Genomic DNA, 18,622 nt, shown 5'->3' on the forward strand with positions numbered 1-18,622 from the left:
TGATTCCCCCCTCCCCCGCTTATGCATGTGGTATGCACCAAACTGGTCACTGCCCAACTCCATGTGACTCTGAGTGATTCACAAATAATATAAAAACCAATACAAATCAAAAACAAGATGTAACTATGAGCTGACAACACTAAGACAACTGACAATTATTGCATCATACTTTGAAATGTTTACTAATAGAAAAGTGGCCATTTGGATTCAATCAACCAAGCCTGAGCAAAATTATAAAACATAAGGCTCTTATACTGGCAATAAATGTCCCAAACTGCCATAAGGGAGTGCTTGAAATTGGTTTTAGACAGTGATAGTTAAATGTTCCCAACGCAGAAGATCTCTTTCATAAGTACAGCATTTATCAACTCACCACCCACATTCTTGAGGCATAGCTTGCATACTGAACTTGGTAAATATTCAAGGTGGTTACTCTGAAAAATCAAGTGGCTATCCTATACGAGGAGTCATGGGCAAGGAAAGCTGTGGTAGCCCAGGAGAAACATGTAGAAGTGAAGAGCTACAAAGTAAAGAAGAATGTGCACAACATGAAATGTTTGTGAAGTTTTTACCTGCATGGAATTGCCACTGAAGGAGACTCAAGAGCAGAAAGAGAACATTGATGAAATCTCAAGGAGACTGAAATGAAAGTTATGCATGGAATAGAAGAATCCTGTGCATCCTACAGTCATTCTCAGACATTTCCCCCCCTGGAATCACTCATCAGTTTAAGTTAAAGAGACACAATATGTAAGGGACGTCCAACCAGCTTTTCAATATTATGCATGAGGGTCTAATCAGGCTCATATTATGCTAAACATTATAATTTTTGTGAAGTACATTACTGCTCTTGGTTAGCAATAGCTAAGTTATATTTTCACAACCTGGTTCTTTATTAAACCATGCTACCCATCAACAAGAATAAGAAAGCTTGGACCCAAATGGTGAACCATTTAATCACTCTGATCTTGCAACACTCTCACACGTGGCTGTTTTTTGGTGTGGAACCTCAGCCAGCATAGCTACTATAGTGGGAGTGGAGAAGCCTCATTTATCAGTCATAAATTTATATTTGCAAGATTAAATTATTGTGTCCAGTGACAGATGACAGAAATAGCTGGAGCTGGAGGAAGAGAGGAACAGAGTTGAGAAAAAGCATCTCATTGCCTTTTTTGTCCAACTGTTTTCATCCAAATCTAATTTGTTCTAAGCTTTTTGTTGTTATTGAACAAGCTTTTACATACATTGTTCCCTTTGCCCTCTTTCCAGGTTATTTATGGGATGATATAGTTTGGTGGATAGGCTAAACAAAATGTTCTCAAATATTAAGAGGCAATAAAAATCTTAGTATCATCATGAATCACAATTTGAGAACAGTCCAATTTCTCTAGTGTACTTATAAATATTTCATACGCAACATCTTTTGTGTTTCTTCTCTACATCTCTCCAAGGGTTTAGAACATATTCAAGAGGATTTTGGAATGATTCAGCAAAACCACACGGTAGATATTACCAAACTCCTCCAAACCTCCATAGGCACATTAAAAATTTAGTGCCATTTATTCTACATATAGATGAACGAAATGACAACTTTGATAACTAAAGGTGAACTGAATGTTTTCTGGCATTATCTAAAATGATGATTTTAAAAAATGAAGAGAACTGTTGGTGAAAATATGCTAAACATTATCAATCTGCAGCATAATATCTAAGATTACAAACAGCCACATACCTAAAATGAATCAAGCATTACCTTAGTTACCCACATCTGACCTCAGGTCTAGATTTCTAGTTTAGCACAAGCAAGGGCACAGTGGTGCATTGCTGATCAATCAGTCCAAGATTGTCCACCTAATAACTCTCTAGACAGGGTTATTAAACAAACTATGGAATTTCAAAAGTTTGCTTTGTTTATGACTAAATCAGGACCCCTGGCTGCTTATCAAGAACACACTGTGGCTTCCAACTCTAACTTGTCAAGGCAAGAACTAAAAGGAATCCCAATTATTCAAACAGGTCTGCTCTGTGACTTTGTTCTCCTTTGGCATATAAAGATTTAAGACATGACATTTAAAATGAGTCTCAAGCTCTGGGCTACATATGGTCCATTTAAGAAGAAATTCAATGCACCACAAATAATAAGTATGCAAAATGTAACTGACATCCACTGTCCATTAGAATTTTACTTAAAAACCAGTTTACAGTGCTAATTATGTTATTCTTTTGGTCTAAGTCAATAAATCACAGTAAATACTATTCTTCTTTGTTCAAATATAGTTAAAAATTCCACATTGGTCATTTGGAAAGTAAGGTTTGTGTAATATTGCTCATAAAATTATATGCTTTCCTCTCTTCTTTTCCTGTTTTTGTTATTGTTTCTCTCTAAACATGACTTATACTGACAATAAAGATTATTTTCAAGCATAAAAAATGCACTTCATCAGAAGGCAGTACTGAAAAGCGAGTTTTTTATAAACCTAGTAATAGGTTTGACTCACTGCTGACACACCTAGTTATTAAAATATCTTTAGCTTGTTTAGACATCTTCTTTTCTTCCAGAGAAGAGGAAAATTCTCTTCAATTCTATCCAATGTCTTTATTAGAAATAAATTAAATGAATAGATTGATCTTACATCCAAAGAAAATGCCAGTTTTCCTTTTCTTGGGGAAAATAATTTAATCAGAATAAAAAATTGGAAGGACTAAGCTAAAATAAATGGAATTCAGAATTATTAGAAAGATTTGATTTTTACTTGTTCTTTAAGCAAAAGAAATAAAAAATATTGAAGGAATTTAATCCATTAAAGCCATAAACTAAAAATACACGCTTTATTTACATTTCTCTGCTATCCTATCAAGAGCCTTGGTAGTACAGTGGTCTAAGGCACCCTGTTATTAAGCTGGTTATTAAGACCAGCTGCCTGCAATTACTGCAGGTTCGAATCTCGCCAAAGCTCAAGGTTGACTCAGCCTTCCATCCTTTCTAAGGTAGGTAAATTGAGGACCCAGTTGTGGGGGCAATAAGCTGACTTTGTATAAATATACAAAAGGATGAAGGCTATTGTTGAGCACATTGTAACCTGCCCTGAGTCTCCGGAGAAGGGCGGCATATAAATCAAATTAAAAAAAAAAGAAAAAGAGTTCAAACACTGATTTACAGTTGCCCTATTTATAAGCTATTCACTCCTTTGTATAGGAGCATTAGGTAAGATACTGAGCACATACCTTCCATTTATAGAAACATAGACTCACAGGACTGTGAAGCTGGAAGCAAGCATATGGATTTATCACAGTCCTCCCCAATAAGTAGGAAAACCAATTAAACCATCTTCAATGGAAGACTGTCCAGCTTCTTCTTAAAAATCTACAGAGCTAGAGATTTGGTAGGCTGTTCCATAGATATACTTTATCCTCTCAATTGCTCGCTATAGTAGGAAAGATGAAACAATTTCAGGCTAGAGGTAGTTTTCAAGAATCTTCTCACACTCAGGGAGAATGGTATTAATTTAATCTTCCCCAGGGTTCTGAGTTTCTATGTACATTAAAGTAAAGGCAGCATTAAGTAAAACTGCTTCACAGAGTATAGGAAAGAGGTCCAATATGCCAGACAGATGTTTCTGCAGAGTCTTACACTACAATGTTGTCAAAAAATGTGGTTATCTGACTTGGAACATAATTCTACCTGGTCTATTATATCCAAGTATATAGCATATATTCCAAATGGAATTTGTTTAAGAAAATGTGCTATAACTCATCATGCAAAATGGGGTCCTGCATGCACACAAAGAGTGCTTTTGATTTAAGTTTATTTTTTGTCCAACAGTTAAACACTACTGATTACAGAGTTATTATAATGAAGCCATGACAAGCCTCCCTCACATCCTCAGTGAAAAAATTCATAAACACAAGTCAATTCTGAATCGAATCAGGAGTTGTTTACTAACCAATAAACTAGCAAAATGTCTGCAATGCCACAGCAAAAACTTTAGGCTAGAAATTGTCCACATTTCAAAAATTGCGTTCCCTAATTTTTGTTGCTGTTGTTATTCCATTCCCCTTTTTTTCTAACTGCTCTGCTTTTTCTGTATTTTATATTTTTTTAAAAATTAATAACATTTTCAAGTTAAAAAAGGAAAGGGAGGAAAAAAGCTTTGCCAGGAGCTCTATGTATAGTAAGAACAAGCCTTTCCTTCCCTATATCTTACTGATTGTGAAGTTGATTTTAGAAGGAAAACATGAGAGATGAAAGTAAAAAAAAGAAGAAAAGAGAACAACTCAGAGTGGCCTGACCCATCATTTGTTTCAGCACACCTCACTTGTAGCCTTGAGGAAATTCACTTACCTACCACACATAGCCTTGAGGGAAGACAGCCTTTGAGAGAAAAAGTATTGCTTAAATCGCAGATATTAATCAGGTAGATTCAGCAATCTTCTACAGCCTAATCTCTTCCAGATATACTGAAACTGCAACTGTAGTCTCAGTATCTCTAGTAGATACTAAGTTGAGGGAGATGGATCTACACTTTATTTCCAGATCAAGATTATTCCTTCAATTCTTGATTTCAAACAATCTCAACTGACTGGATGTTTAATTGAAAAACAAATAAATTACTTGCTTTCACGTCATGATCCTATAAACAGAATAAAGGAAACAAAAGCAAGTAACAGTGCTAGTAAATGTTGCATGTGGTCATTTTGGCTGATTAGGAAAATATATAAACTATTTATTATAGTAACAACTTTATTAAGATTAAATGGTCCAGATTTATAAGCAATCTTGCAAGTTTAATTGTTTAATATACATCCGCAAACAAGTATTCCAGTTCAATCTTCCATAAATTTCAGAAAAAGCATGGAACACTTGTAAACACATTCCCAAAAGCAGGGATTTGTTGGAGAGGACATTCTTTTATTTATTGTCTAATATTTTCTTGATAGAGAGTTTGGAAAAAAGAACACATTAATTTATGTCACCAAAAACACCAAATTTGGTCTTAAATTATGAAGCTCATTGCTTATTCAGGGTACCGGTATTTTGCTGTGACTTACAAAGTGTGAGTCACAGAGCATGGGAAATAACTTTCAAACAATTCATTGCCACCATCTGAAAATGCCTAATTATAAGTTAAGATAGATCTATGCACCAGAATGTGGAGTAAAGGCCATATTTTTAATACTACATTTATTTATTTATGTGATTTATATAGTTGCCCATTTCACTCAGGTGGCTGAGGACATACAAGCTTAAAACAAATAAACCAACCCACCAAACAACCCATTGGCACAAAGGATCAATAGTTAACCCACTCACAATCAATAATAGCACAACTCATCTACCTTTGACCCAAATGTCTGGGAAAATAGTCACACTTTCAATGCTTTGTGAAAGATTAACATGGTTGGGGCCAATAGGATCGCTGGGTGGACCAAAATGATTGGGGTTAAATAAAAAGGCTAGAATGTTTTAAGACTTTTTAGCTCTGGAGAAAGACATGCAAGAAGAGATATGACTGAGATGTATGAAATAATGCACAGCGTGGAGAAAATGAATAGGGATATGTTTTCCACCATCTCCCAAACTAATAGGACTGAAGACAATCCCTGGAACTGATAGGAAGAACATTTCAAAAAGACAAAAGGAAAAACTTATTTGCACGCTTGTGGAATTCATTGTCAGGTGTGGTGACCATAAATTTGGATCTCTTTAAAAGGACAACTACATGGAGGCCAGGACTGTTTTTCAAGACTCAGTATTATCTCTGCATTGGTGGCAGCATGTCTTCCAATGCCAACTAGAAGGGAACAAGGGGGGGGGGGGGAAGAAGAGAGGCGAATGCCAGCTATGTCTTCTTTCAGAATATTGCTGCCATCTTCCAGGGCTGCTTTCTACACTTTGGAAAAGACTTATTTAAAAATGTGCACTCATTCCCATTCCAAAGCACTTCCTGCTGTCAAATCTGAGCTACTCGTAGCATTGGGTAGCTACTGAGCACACTCAGTTCTCATGAAACAGTTTTGGGTATGGTAGTTATCAAGCTTTATAAACATGGGTTTCTATATCTATGCATTTCTTCTCATAGTACTTTCTGTGAGGCAATGTGACGGTAGAATGAGTTGATAGATGACCAACAATAATCACTGTGGCTTGGAAGCTGGCCAATAAATGACAATCTTTGCTGCTCCTTCACTGCCTCCCTCCCTCCCTCTGGCTTGGGCCCTCCTCCCTTTATCACTTTTCTCCCCCCCAATAAATTATGACATTTTCCTCCCAATCCCTATGAAATTTGCAGTTGTCTACATTTGTGTAGTGATTTGCAATAAAAATCTTTGTGCAATGGTAACAAAAAAAGATTGGTTCTAACTATGCAGCTAAATGCCACTGGATACAATAGTTGTACAGCAGTGGTGGGTTTCAAAATTTTTTACTACTGGTTCTGTGGGCGTAGCTTGGTGGGCATGGCATGGTTTGGTGGGTGTGGCAGGGGAAGGTTACTGCAAAATCCCCATTTCCTCCCGATCATTTCCTCCCAGGGACTCGGGAGGCAGAGAATAGATGGGGGTGGGGCCAGTCAGAATTTTTACTACCAGTTCTCCAAACTACTCAAAATTTCTGCTACCAGTTCTCCAGAACTGGTCAGAAATTGCTGAAACCCATCCCTGTTGTACAACTAATCTTTCCAAAAATCAAGATGTGGTGAAATTTGCTGGGAGAATCACCTCCAAATGGTTACAACTTAGTGGTGTTACATAAGGCCTTTGAATGAAGCAGTCCCAAATGAAAAATAAAATTAGATCCATTGTAAGCACTAGGACCTGAAAGCTCCAAGAATGAAGGATTCTAAACCTGGATTCAGGCTCCAGAAAACATGTTGAAAAAACATTGCCATGGAGAAGAAATCATTCCCATAGCCTGCAAAAACCCACCCAAGATTTCTGATATTGTAAACATGCTAATAATTTGGATTTCCAAGGAAAAATAAGTTTTTCTTCATTAGAGGAAATGAGGAGAGGGGACATAAATGCTATTAACGTGACTTCCTGTTCTGAAAACTACTGTGGATGGGGCACTCTTACAGATTTAGCTGTTAGCCTAATACTTCCATCTTGTTTTCATTAGCAATAGTCAACATCCTAAACCACAAATATTAATTAGTAATTTTCCAAAACACATCAAGGAAAAAAAACAGTATAAACTTATGCATAGTTTTGTACTGCGAAATCGCAACACAACCTGTGACTTTTCTAGGTTAGCTGTACGGCTTACATTTACTTTTTAAAAAGAAATTTGTTGTCTCTTAGATATTATCCCAAACCTTTTTGTCACTGCTCATACTGGTTGGGCTGATGAGAGTTAGAATCCCACATGTACTACAGATTCCTTGTTTCTGCTTTAGCATCCTTTGAAGGATGTAATTATATTTTTTAAATGAAAAGCAATAAAGTTCAGCTTTTGAAAAAGACAAAAAAATAGTTTCCAAGATTTATTTTACTCACAATTCCGAAGTATTAACTAAATGTATCTGACTACATTCCTGCAAAATGTGAAACTGATTTGAAGTGTATATATTTTTATTTCAAATTCAACATAATTTCCATAATTCAAACCTAAACACTGCAAACTTTTGAAACCAAAGGCAAAATGTTACTTTGCTTTTTAAGAACCAATTTATAACACCAAGTATCAACATTTCATTCTTTTAATGTGAAGTCATTTTATACTTTGCAGGCTTGAGAACCTTGCAGTAACCTGTTATGTTGATCTGGTTACATGCCAAAGCTCAGTTTTTAGTTGGGAATTGATCCTTCACCATTCACAGTACTGTTTTTTTCTTGTTCAGTTTTTCATGTAAATTTAACAATATGGACACACACAGTTATGAAAGACAGATTCATTTATACATTAAATATAATTAACAGGTCACACTAGAATGGAAAACACCTGCATTTAATATTACTCTGTCAAAATCTGTATGCTGTAAGACTTCCAACAAGGGCTGTTTTACACACTGTTTTTAACAGCTTTCCATGCTCTAACACATGATGAAATGGACATTGTAAAATATTATGTACAAACTGTAGAAAATGTCAAACAAAATGATCACATATAAAATATTCTGAATGGTGTGGTAAATGTCCTTTTAACAAGGAATTGTTTAAAAATATAGTTCAATGGAATTTTCACAGTATTTATTTAAAAAATTTACATACTGTTTATCATGCCGTATATCCTCAGTATACTCCCCTGAAAAATCTGACAAAAAAGTATTCATAAAATAGCATCTGTGTTTGGGTGTGTGTGTGTGTGCATGATGTGTGCAAGACAAGAGGGGAGAGCACAATAGTCTTATGTATCAATCTCATTTTGGAATACACACACAAAGATATTTTTTCACAACTATTTTGATACATAACTCTCTATTGTGCTCCTCACTCATTTATTTCTCCCAAGCTAACAAACCACATATTGCAACCCATCCTCCCTTTGATAATTTTGGCTGCTCTTTTCTGCACTGAATCCATCCTACAGGTTTGAATAAATGATTAATCAGATTCCTAATTTTTATTGTTTCATTCCCTTTCCAATAGTCAACGTGAAATTCCTTTCTTATGTAGCAGCCACAACTTTGTAATTCTTTTTTTCACAGAATTATTCATCATTACCCCAGACATTAAGGAATGTGGTGGCTCAGTGGCTAAGAAACTGAGCTTGTTGATCGAAAGGTCGGCAGTTCAGCGGTTTGAATCCCTAGTGCTGCATAATGGGATGAGCTCCCGTTACTTGTCCCAGCTTCTGCCAACCTAGCAGTTCCAAAACATGTAAAAAATGCAAGTAGAAAAATAGGGACCTTTGGTGGGAAGGTAACAGCGTTCCATGCGCTTTTGGTGTTTAGTCACATGACCACGGAGACGTCTTCGGACAGCGCTGGCTCTTCAGCTTTGAAAGGGAGATGAGCACCGCCCCCTAGAATCGGGAACAACTAGTACATATGTGCAAGGAGAACCTTTACCTTTACCTTTTACCCCAGACATTGCTAGTTCAGATTCTATTTGCATAGTTGTGAAAATGGATAGTACTGTATACCGCAGGTCATTTATACTAAAGTATATTTGCCATTTTATTGTCCATTCTTCTATTTCCAGTGTGGGGAAATGACTTTGCATCATTTTAATTATCCTAAACAATTCGGTGTTGCCATAAAAATTAGCCACATTATTAACCATTTTTAGCTCCACATAATTTATGGAGAAGCTGAAAAAGCACAGATCACAAGGCAAATCCTTCCAGTTGTCACTATCCTTCTCTTGTAAAGAGACTCACCTTCTCTTTTTGCTGTTGATTTTATGTTCTTTATTTAGTTACAGGTAGCCTTGATTTAGGATTGATCACTTAGTGTCTGTTCGAAGTTACAACAGACCCCCACCCTCCAAATAGCTACTTATGACCAGGTTTTGAAGTTGTGGCTGCTGCAGCACTATTGTGATCATTTGCTCTTATGATTGACGCTGCAGTGGCCCCAACTATGTCCCCCCACACACACAATCCTATCCCATCAGGTCCATGGAGATCTTTGGCCTACTTTCCCTTCCGTCTCAGCCCACTCACTGCTCTCCACTTTTCAATACCCATTGTGCACTTACCTTTGGAAATTCTCTGGAGCTTCAGAGCTCACGTGGGTGCCATTTTTGGAGAGGCCACAATCAATTGTGGCCACTCTAAAAATGACATTGGTTTACAGGATGAAGCTACAGAGTCCAAGGATGGGCCAGACATGCTGATCCTTCTTTAGCAAAACACGTCCTTCTAAATGCTTAGTACAATACTTCCTTATCAATCTAACCACAAAATACATTACACTGTTTTCACTATTGTTATTGCATTAGGTTTCGTAACATAAAGATAGGCTTAAAAATAAGTTCTACGTCAATATAGATGCGCAAGATTGAGGCTGGAAATGCAGACACTCTTTCAATGTCCTATTAAGGGTAGGGCTTTTAGAGATGCCTTAACTTTTGTAAGAGATCTTCAAATATCCACCTATTAGCCTGTGACTTTAATTATGCATTTATATGTAGTACATGAAGCATATATGATGTAAAATCACTAAGAAAAACTGTGTTCATTATGCCTGGCTATATAGCAGAAGTAGAACCTTTGGGTATTTACTGATATTACTGAATACAGCTTCCAACAAGCCTTAACCAGCAAGATCAAATGATGTTGGTGTTATAGTGCCACAATTGTCTGTTGTAAAATCTGCACATGTAATGATACACATAGTACAGGTACTCCTTGACTTACAACCACAATTGAGCCCAAAATTAATGTTGCTAAGTGAGAAATTTGTTAAGTGAGTTTTGTCCCATTTTACAACTTTTCTTGCCACATTTGTTAAGTGAATCACTGCAATTGTTAGCCACACAGTTGCTAAGTGAATCGAGCTTGCCCATTGACTTTGCTTGTCAGAAGGTCGCAAAAGGGGATCACATGATCCTGGGACATTGCAACCATCCTAAACATGGGTCATTTGTCAAGCATCCAAGGGTAAATCACGTGACCATGGGGATGCTGCAATGGTCATAAGTGTGAAAAATTGTCATAAGTCACTTTTTTCAGTGCTGTTGTCACTTCGAATGGTCACTAAATGAACTGTTGCAAGTTGAAAACGACCTGTATATAGGATTGCATTAGACACTACAGGAAATGAAATCTCTACTTACTGCATGTTGGCTATATGCTGTTGCACAGGCTGGTGCTGAAAATGTTCAGGCCACTGATGATGTAGGCAGAAGGAGGGCAAGGACTGAAGGCAACAAGCAGTCTGATACAAAGGCGTATGCTTCTGGCAAGCAGTTGCCGAATATTCAGTGTGTAGGTCTGGCGAACCAGAAGGCAATGGAGGTGATGCTGCATTACCAGCCGCTGAAAGACATTCTTGCTGACTGTTTTGGTTACTTAGTGCCTGACGATATGGGCAAGGATGACAACACTGCAGCAACACCTGTGGTGTCCTTGGCTCGTCCGCTGCTAGGAAGGGTGCTTTGAGTGTGCCATTAACGTGAAAGCATCCATTTGCAGTCACTTTTCTTCTTACAGTTTCTTTTGATGATGGGAGATTGTAGACTAGGATGGTGCCATCCTTGGTCGCAAGAAGATCTGGATTTGCTGCTCCAAATGGAATGCTGCCATTGCTCAGAACTACAAACTCATTGCTTCCGCTGCTTGCAGCCATATTTTAAAATTCTGGTAGCCTGTAAAGTTTTGGGAAGGAAAAAAAAAACCTAAATTAAAAAAAGGCAGAGCGTTAACATAACAACCCGCTTGTTGAAGTATTGAGGAATAAAAGAAAGGGGAATAATGAGATGAGGTGGATTTTGTTGCTAGGAATAGCTAGGTCTTAGCTCCAGAATTTAGAGCTGGGATGGATCTGGTCATTTTGTTCACCCACACTGGAGCTGCCGATCAGGCAACTCAGCTGGGATCGTCAGAGAGGCTTTTAAAAAAATGCTTTGAAAATCCTCTTTGCTGATCAGGCAACTCAGCTGGGATCATCAGAGACTTTTCAAAGCATTTTTTTACCACCTCTTCAGCCAAGAGGTTGCAGAAAAAAATGCTTTGAAAAGCCTCTGACGATCCCAGCTGAGCCGCGTGATCATCAGAGGCTTTTTATTTTTATTTTTAAAAGCATTTTTTCGTCGGAAGAGGTTGTAGAAAAAATGCTTTTAAAAGTAAAAAAAAAAAAAAGCCTCTGATGATGGTGTGGCTCAGCTGAGCATGGTGGGGGAGGGGCGCAGGGATTTTTGCTACCGGTTCTCCGAACCACCCGCCACCATCACTACCGGATCAGGTGATCCGGTCCAAACCGGGAGCATTTCACCCCTGAGCTGGAGAGAGGATTACTGTTTGGCAGAGCAAAACTGGAATCAAAATGGAGCAGGATCTGAAGGAGAAACTCTGCTACCTAAACATGGGCCTTTCAAGAACTTTTCAGCACTAGCTTTTTGCTGGTGAACAGTTTGATAACTGCTGGTATTGAGCCATAAAAATACTGAATTGATCAATCATGAATACTGAGCACAAGGTGTTTTGTACAATGGAAAGCTGCCCTAGAAACATCAATGCAGCTTCACAAAGCAGGTGTAGTTTGGAATCCTCAGGGCCTAAAGTTAATAGGGGAAAATCAGGGGTGAAATCCAGCAGGTTCTGACAGGTTCTGAAGAACCAGTAGCGGAAATTTTGTGCAGTTCAGAGGACTGGCAAATACCACCTCTGACTGGCCCCAGAGTGGGGAGGGAATGAGGATATTGCAATATCCTTCCCCTGGAGTAGGATGGAAATGGAGATTTTGCAGTATCCTTCCCCTGGAGTGGGGTGGGAATGGAGTTTTTGCAGTATCCTTCCCCTGCCACGCCCAAGCCACGCCCACCAAGCCACGCCCACAGAACCGGTAGTAAAAAAAAATGGATTTCACCATTGGGGAAAATGGGTGTTAAACAACACTAATAATTTACCTTATACCTAGTTTGTAAACTTAATACCAAATAGCAAAAGTAGGAACATTTTACTTCAGAATCCAGTTCCATTCATTCTCTATTTGCCTTCTCACCCCACCACAATATCAACACAGAACATTTTACTGAACAAGCAGGCCCAAAAATACAACTAAGCGTATTGTGAAAGTGGTGATTTTATGAACCAAATATTTCTTTAAAACACTTTACCACGTTTCTAATGGACTGAGCAAGCTTCAGAACAGCTAATAAAAGAGATATTAAGAGAGGCTACATTTCATAAATAAGATTCCCTTTTAAGAAACATACACTCACAGACTTTTTTATAAATTAAATTTAAGGGAATATTGATAATATTGATATTAATATTGATAAGATGCAAAACCACAGAATTATAGAGTTGAGAGGAGTCATTTAGGCCATCAAATCCAACACCTTTCTTAAAGCAGAGATCCAAATTAAAGCTGCCCAGAGGGAGAGTTGGACAAGAGGAGCCCACCAGTTCTCTGCTAAGTGTTTCCATTGGCTGATTGTTTTCTAAACAAGGCATCCACATTAAATCATCTGATATAGGAAGAACATATTTACACAAGACAGTGACTACAAGCATTCATTCATTTTGGTACCAAGTTTCCAAAAGGGCTTAATCAAAGAAAAGACAGCTAATGTCTGTTTCTGAATTGTATTTATTGCTATTTTGATATGTCGATAGCAATCTGGGGAGATTGCTTGTAGTACAATAACATTAACTTAATAAGTATATAAATGAATTATGAACCACTACAAAGTTGATAACACAAATCACATCCAGCAGCCTCATTTCAGTATCAAATTTTGGACTATTTTATGTTCATTCTTGGGTAGAGTGTGGAAGACATAGATTGTCTGGTTCCTACTGAGTATTTGGACAGATGATATCCTGGCCTTTTCCCCAGCTTTTCCTGAATCAATATGGCTAGAGATATTTGTTTAAAGGAAGGTTAATAAACTGGTCCAGCTAATGACTTCTAAAAGTATATCAACAGTATACTCGGACTTTATTCAAAACCTAGCAATATAGTGGTAATCTCCCTCTCTCTTTTCTTCTCTCTCCCTCTCTCTCTCCAATTTCCATAAAATACTGGGTTGTTTTTTTTTGTTGGTTTTTTTTTGCAATACTGAAAACTCTTGTTTTAAGCACAGAAATACCCTGTAAGTTTAAGAAAACCTGTAATCATGTCTACCTGTAATCATGTCTACATTTAAATATAGTGTTACATTTTGCATTCACTCAAGTAAAGATGACTTTTAGATATGGGTAAACATCTCCCAGTGACTTTTTCTCTGGTCTAAGGTTTTTATTTATTAAGAAAAAAAAAAGTGAAAAGAAAACAAGATTAAGACAACACGGTTTGAAAAAAGCCACACTAAAGTCACCTATGTTTCAAAATAACATACAAAATAAGATGAAAATGTGCATTGAAAATGTGGCTGAAAAAAAGCATTTATGAACCCCACTTTCTAAATATTTAAACAACTTTAAACCACTGCAAACTTTTAGATACATTTTATTCCAATAATTATTTTCTTAAAATAAAATTGCATTAAAAAAAAACAAGCATCACAACTTTTACATTTAAAAGTACCTAGATAGTGTGAGTGGTGTTTGTGTGTATGTGTGTGTCTGAGAGAGAGAGAGAAAGAGAGAGAGAGAGAGAGAGAGAGAGAGAGAGAGAGAGAGAGAGAGAGAGAGAGAGAGAGAGAGAGAGAGAAGGTATGAAAATGGTTATAAATTCAAATAAGCTATATTAGTTAGAATTATTTGAACCTATAGTTCTGTTAAAAAGAGGCCATTATGAAGAGAAGGTAATGCTTCTCATGCTTTTTTCACTTCACAAAAAAGATTGCCAGGAAATTAAACTGAGCAAAATGCAACAACCTGTTTCATTTCATTAGTGTCACTCAACAGGATTCTGCTAAGAAAGAAATCCTGCTTTTCAGTCACAACAATTCAAATCCAATCCAACAAAGAGAAAGCCGAGTTGCAAAAGTTAGTTTTCCTCTGCCATAAAATTGTGGATTGAAAGAAAGAAATTAAAACAGACATAACAGGTGGTGCCTGATCTTTTTATCAGTAACATTTATTTACCTCTCATTATTTACCACTATTCCTTGGGAAGTTACAGAGTTCTAAAAATGCATAATGTCATTGATCTTAGCTTCTGGCACTTAACTAGACATTTTTGGAATTCCCTAACCTCTTTGCTATTCATAATATGTGGGAGTTTTTCTGACTTTCCTGGCACTAGCTTATTTTGTTTATAGGCCTCTAGCTATTTCTTGAAACTTCTGTCTTATTAAACTATGCCCTTTGTTCATAAAGGAAGCACTGGGTCATCTAAGACTGCTCTCCTAAGTTTGAGTCTACCTCAAGATGTATCAAGAAAATTTGTGCATTAACAATTTAGGAAGTTTGCTCTAATTAGTGGTGTATTAAAGTTCACCTTGTTGAAAAGTAAACTATTTTTTAACCTTCTTCCTTGTCACTGTTCCTGAGATTGTACAGAACTGAAACCTACAAAATGTCTCTACTCATGGAGATCTATAATTGCATTGAAAAAGGTGTAGACTTGCTTTAGTTGTTAATGTACAAATACACATTCATTTGGAACTGAATGTGTCTTCAGCAAGCTTTAGGATCCAATCTGAAACCACTGAATTGCTTTAATGCAAAATTGCTTTCTCTTGAATAGAACACCTGGACATCTATTTTCAAAGAGATAAATATGTACCTTTACTGCAGCAATGTTCAAGTTCAAGAAATTCACAGCTGTTTAACTACATTTTAATTCATCTTTAAGTGAAAATTCAACGTTATTATCAATCAGTTGGATCTAAATTCAATTATGTTTTAGCCCCACTGAGATCAAATAGGACATATTAGTCAATATTTTGACAATGCTTGTATTCTGGATGAAGGCCAATAATATGAAACTAAAACAACAAGGAAACGTTTACATTTTACATGGTATCATTTAGTATGGCATCAGCTTTAGTATTGTGCATTGATTGCCTTATTTATTATTTATTTATTTATTTATTTATTTATTTATTTATTTATTTATTGGTTTGATTTATTTATTTATTGGTTTGATTTATATGCCGCCCTTCTCCGGAGACTCAGGGCGGCTTACAATGTGCTAAGCAATGGCTTCATACTTTTGTATATACCTGCTTAGTAGGGCTTTTGGCCCCCACTAAGTGGTGTTCTTTTTTATACAAAGTCAGCTTATTGCCCCCACAATCCGGGTCCTCATTTACCTACCTCGGAAGGATGGAAGGCTGAGTCAACCTTGAGCCTGGTGAGATTTGAACTTGCAGTAATTGCAGGCAGCTGGCAGTTAAGTGCTACTTAACAGCACTTTAGTCTGCTGCACCACCAAGGCTCTAGGATGACATAAATTTTAAATTAAAATTGATAATGCCTCTTTATTTCTCCATGTATAGTATCAATTTGGACCAGGCCTTAGAGTTTATTCTGGAGAAAAAAATGCAGAGTTAGTTGCTCTCATTTAACTTATGTAGTTTAGGGCATTTGGGCGAATTCATCAGTTGTGGCTGTTCCTTGAAGGGAGCTGCACATGCTACCAATTGTTTCTGACCCCATCTGATGCACTTTCCTTTAAAATTCAATATGACTTAAGACTTGAAAGAGTTTAGAATTGCTTCTCCTTATACTAGCTGCCTTGTGACTTTATTTATAAGGTGCTCTATTGTACAATTTTGGGCACACCGGTGTTTTTTCTGCTGCAAAATCCAAATTGCAATACCCACTCTATAGAAGTGTGACTTAGACCACTGTTTCTCAACCTAAGCAATTTTAGGTTATGTGGACTTCAACTCTCAGAATTCCTCAGTCAGTATAGTGGGAGTTGAAGTCCACAGCTTAAAGTTGCTGAGCACCAAAAGTGGCGTGGGACTATTTAATGCTACTTGATTTCCCCAAATATTTGACTGCTTTTGTTTGCTTTTTTTTTCTTTTGTAATCACAACAATGTGGCGTTCACATTTTTATTAACATGGATATATATATATATGTGTGTGTGTGTGTGTGTGTGTGTGTGTGTGTATACATATACATACATATATAGGTCTTTGGTTATTCGGGATATATATATATATATATATATATATATATATATATATATATATACACACACACACACACACATACATACATACACACACACACACACACACACACATATATATACATACATACGTACATACATACACACATACACACATCCAGGGCATATAAATGTAATACTGGTAAATGTATTAAATTTGACCCGGGCAGTTTGCAAATTGTTTTAAAATATTAATAAGGAAGCAAAAAGAGTAAAGATATCCCATCCCCCCCCCCAAAAATGATAAACCTGGATGGAACAAAGAAAAACAACCAATGCAATCTAAAGGAAGCTTCAATCACACATGCCAAAATCCAGGCTTCAGGGCCATTCAAACACAAAAGAATAGAGACTGTTCAAATCTCTTGAGGAACCTAAAGTCAAATGCTATGACAGAAAAGGTGTACTTCCAGGTCCCAACAGTTGGTTTAATCAAAGGTATTGTGGATGGCAGCACTTTGCTGAGCTTAGAGGCACAGGTGGACCTGGTTAATATCTGGATCAGAGACTGATACCAGTGCTGTAGCAAGTTAATACCCACAAAGCAGGGGTGAAATGCTCCCAGTTCGGACCGGCTCGGGCGAATAGGTAGCGATGGCAGCGGGCAGTTCGGAGAACCGGTAGCAAAAATCCCTGGTCCCGCCCCCCATGCCCAGCTGAGCCCCGGGATCATCAGAGCCTTTTTTTCCTTTTAAATGGCTCTGACCAGCCAAGCTCTGATATCCCAGCTGAATTGCCTGGTAATCAGGCAACTCAGTTTGGATCACCAGAGCCATGTAAAAGAAAAAAAGTTTCTTTTTTTCTCCCCCCCCCCCCCCTCAGTCTCCAGCTTGCTTACCTTGGCTGCTAATCGCATGACGATCGCAATCCATGCATCAGCAAGCAACTGAATCTCCCTGCCTGCAATCAAGCTCATCGGTGAGCAGCTCTTTCTGCCTTCCTGCCTAGACTTGTGGACTTCAACTCCCAGCAAAGCTGGCTGAGGAATTCTGGGAGTTGAAGTCCACAAGTCTTAAAGTTGCCAAGGTTGGTGACCCCTGTTCTATTGGGTAAGTTTTTTCCCCCTTTGGAGCTTTAAAAAAAAAGTTAATTGGGGTTTTTTTTAGTTGTTCTTTTTTTAGACCTAGCCATTTAAAGTTTAGGAAGTTTTAAATTTAGCTGCTTTTATATAAAAATAAAAATAAATTAAAATAAAATAATATTTGTGCAGCTTTCTGAGATTTAATGTGTTTCTGTAGTGTTGCACTCTAACTACACAAACACACAAAATCTCACAAAGCTTTATGTGGAATTTTGTGTGTGTAAAGTGTGAAAGTTGGTTTTTTGGGCTTTTTGTGGCTGTGTGAGGTTCCTGCTTGTTGCGGGGCCATTTTGAGTCTAGCACAGCTGCTTTTACATTGTGGGTGAGCCAGTTGTGTTGTGTTGTTTTGTAGGTTAGAAAAGGGCAAAGAAGTGACATTGACTTGGCCACGCCCACCCAGTCACCTTACCACCAAGCCACGCCCACTAATTAAGCCACGCCCACAGAACCGGTAGCAAAAAAAATTTAGATTTCACTCCTGCCACAAAGGCTGGAGTGGCAAAATGCTTCTGTACTCTTCCCCAAAATTGCATTGCTGAATCCATGTAAGTAGCTGGAATTGAGCTCAATTTAAGGGCATTTTTCTCCTTTGAAGGTGGCTTTACAGTATCAGTTTTGAGTACCAGTTGTATTAATTTTACACCCTTCTTACATCTGAATCAATTATTGCTCTTTTGCTCTTGGTTTACTGGACATAGATTTTGAGTCACAGTTATTGACTCATTCATTTAATGGAACTTTATAGATCTATCAGCAAAAATTGATTCACTAGTATTATTTAGCATAGACCAAACTCAAATATTTTAAATGAACATTTTCTCTTCTTGTCAGCAATCCATCGGTCTTCAATAATTTTACATAC

The 18,622-nt window shown here is 37.3% G+C and overlaps 1 protein-coding gene across 4 annotated transcripts in view; it reads right to left on the bottom strand.

Moving 5' to 3' along the window:
* DISP1 (dispatched RND transporter family member 1) overlaps positions 1–18,622 on the bottom strand; it is a 67,025-nt gene that overhangs the window by 23,656 nt on the left and 24,747 nt on the right. For 3 of the 4 annotated variants that reach the window (XM_034427887.3, XM_034427888.3, XM_034427889.2), the window contains one exon: positions 10,720–11,250. The exons of the other annotated variant lie outside the window; for it this stretch is intronic. In XM_034427887.3, the coding sequence (XP_034283778.2) occupies positions 10,720–11,231 (512 nt within the window). In that variant the 5' untranslated portion in view covers positions 11,232–11,250. The remainder of the gene's footprint in view (positions 1–10,719; positions 11,251–18,622) is intronic. 4 annotated transcript variants of the gene reach the window in all.

Source organism: Pantherophis guttatus, chromosome 1 (assembly GCF_059756535.1).
Source record: "Pantherophis guttatus breed Tessera chromosome 1, ASM5975653v1, whole genome shotgun sequence".
In the NCBI taxonomy this organism is placed as follows: domain Eukaryota; kingdom Metazoa; phylum Chordata; class Lepidosauria; order Squamata; family Colubridae; genus Pantherophis; species Pantherophis guttatus.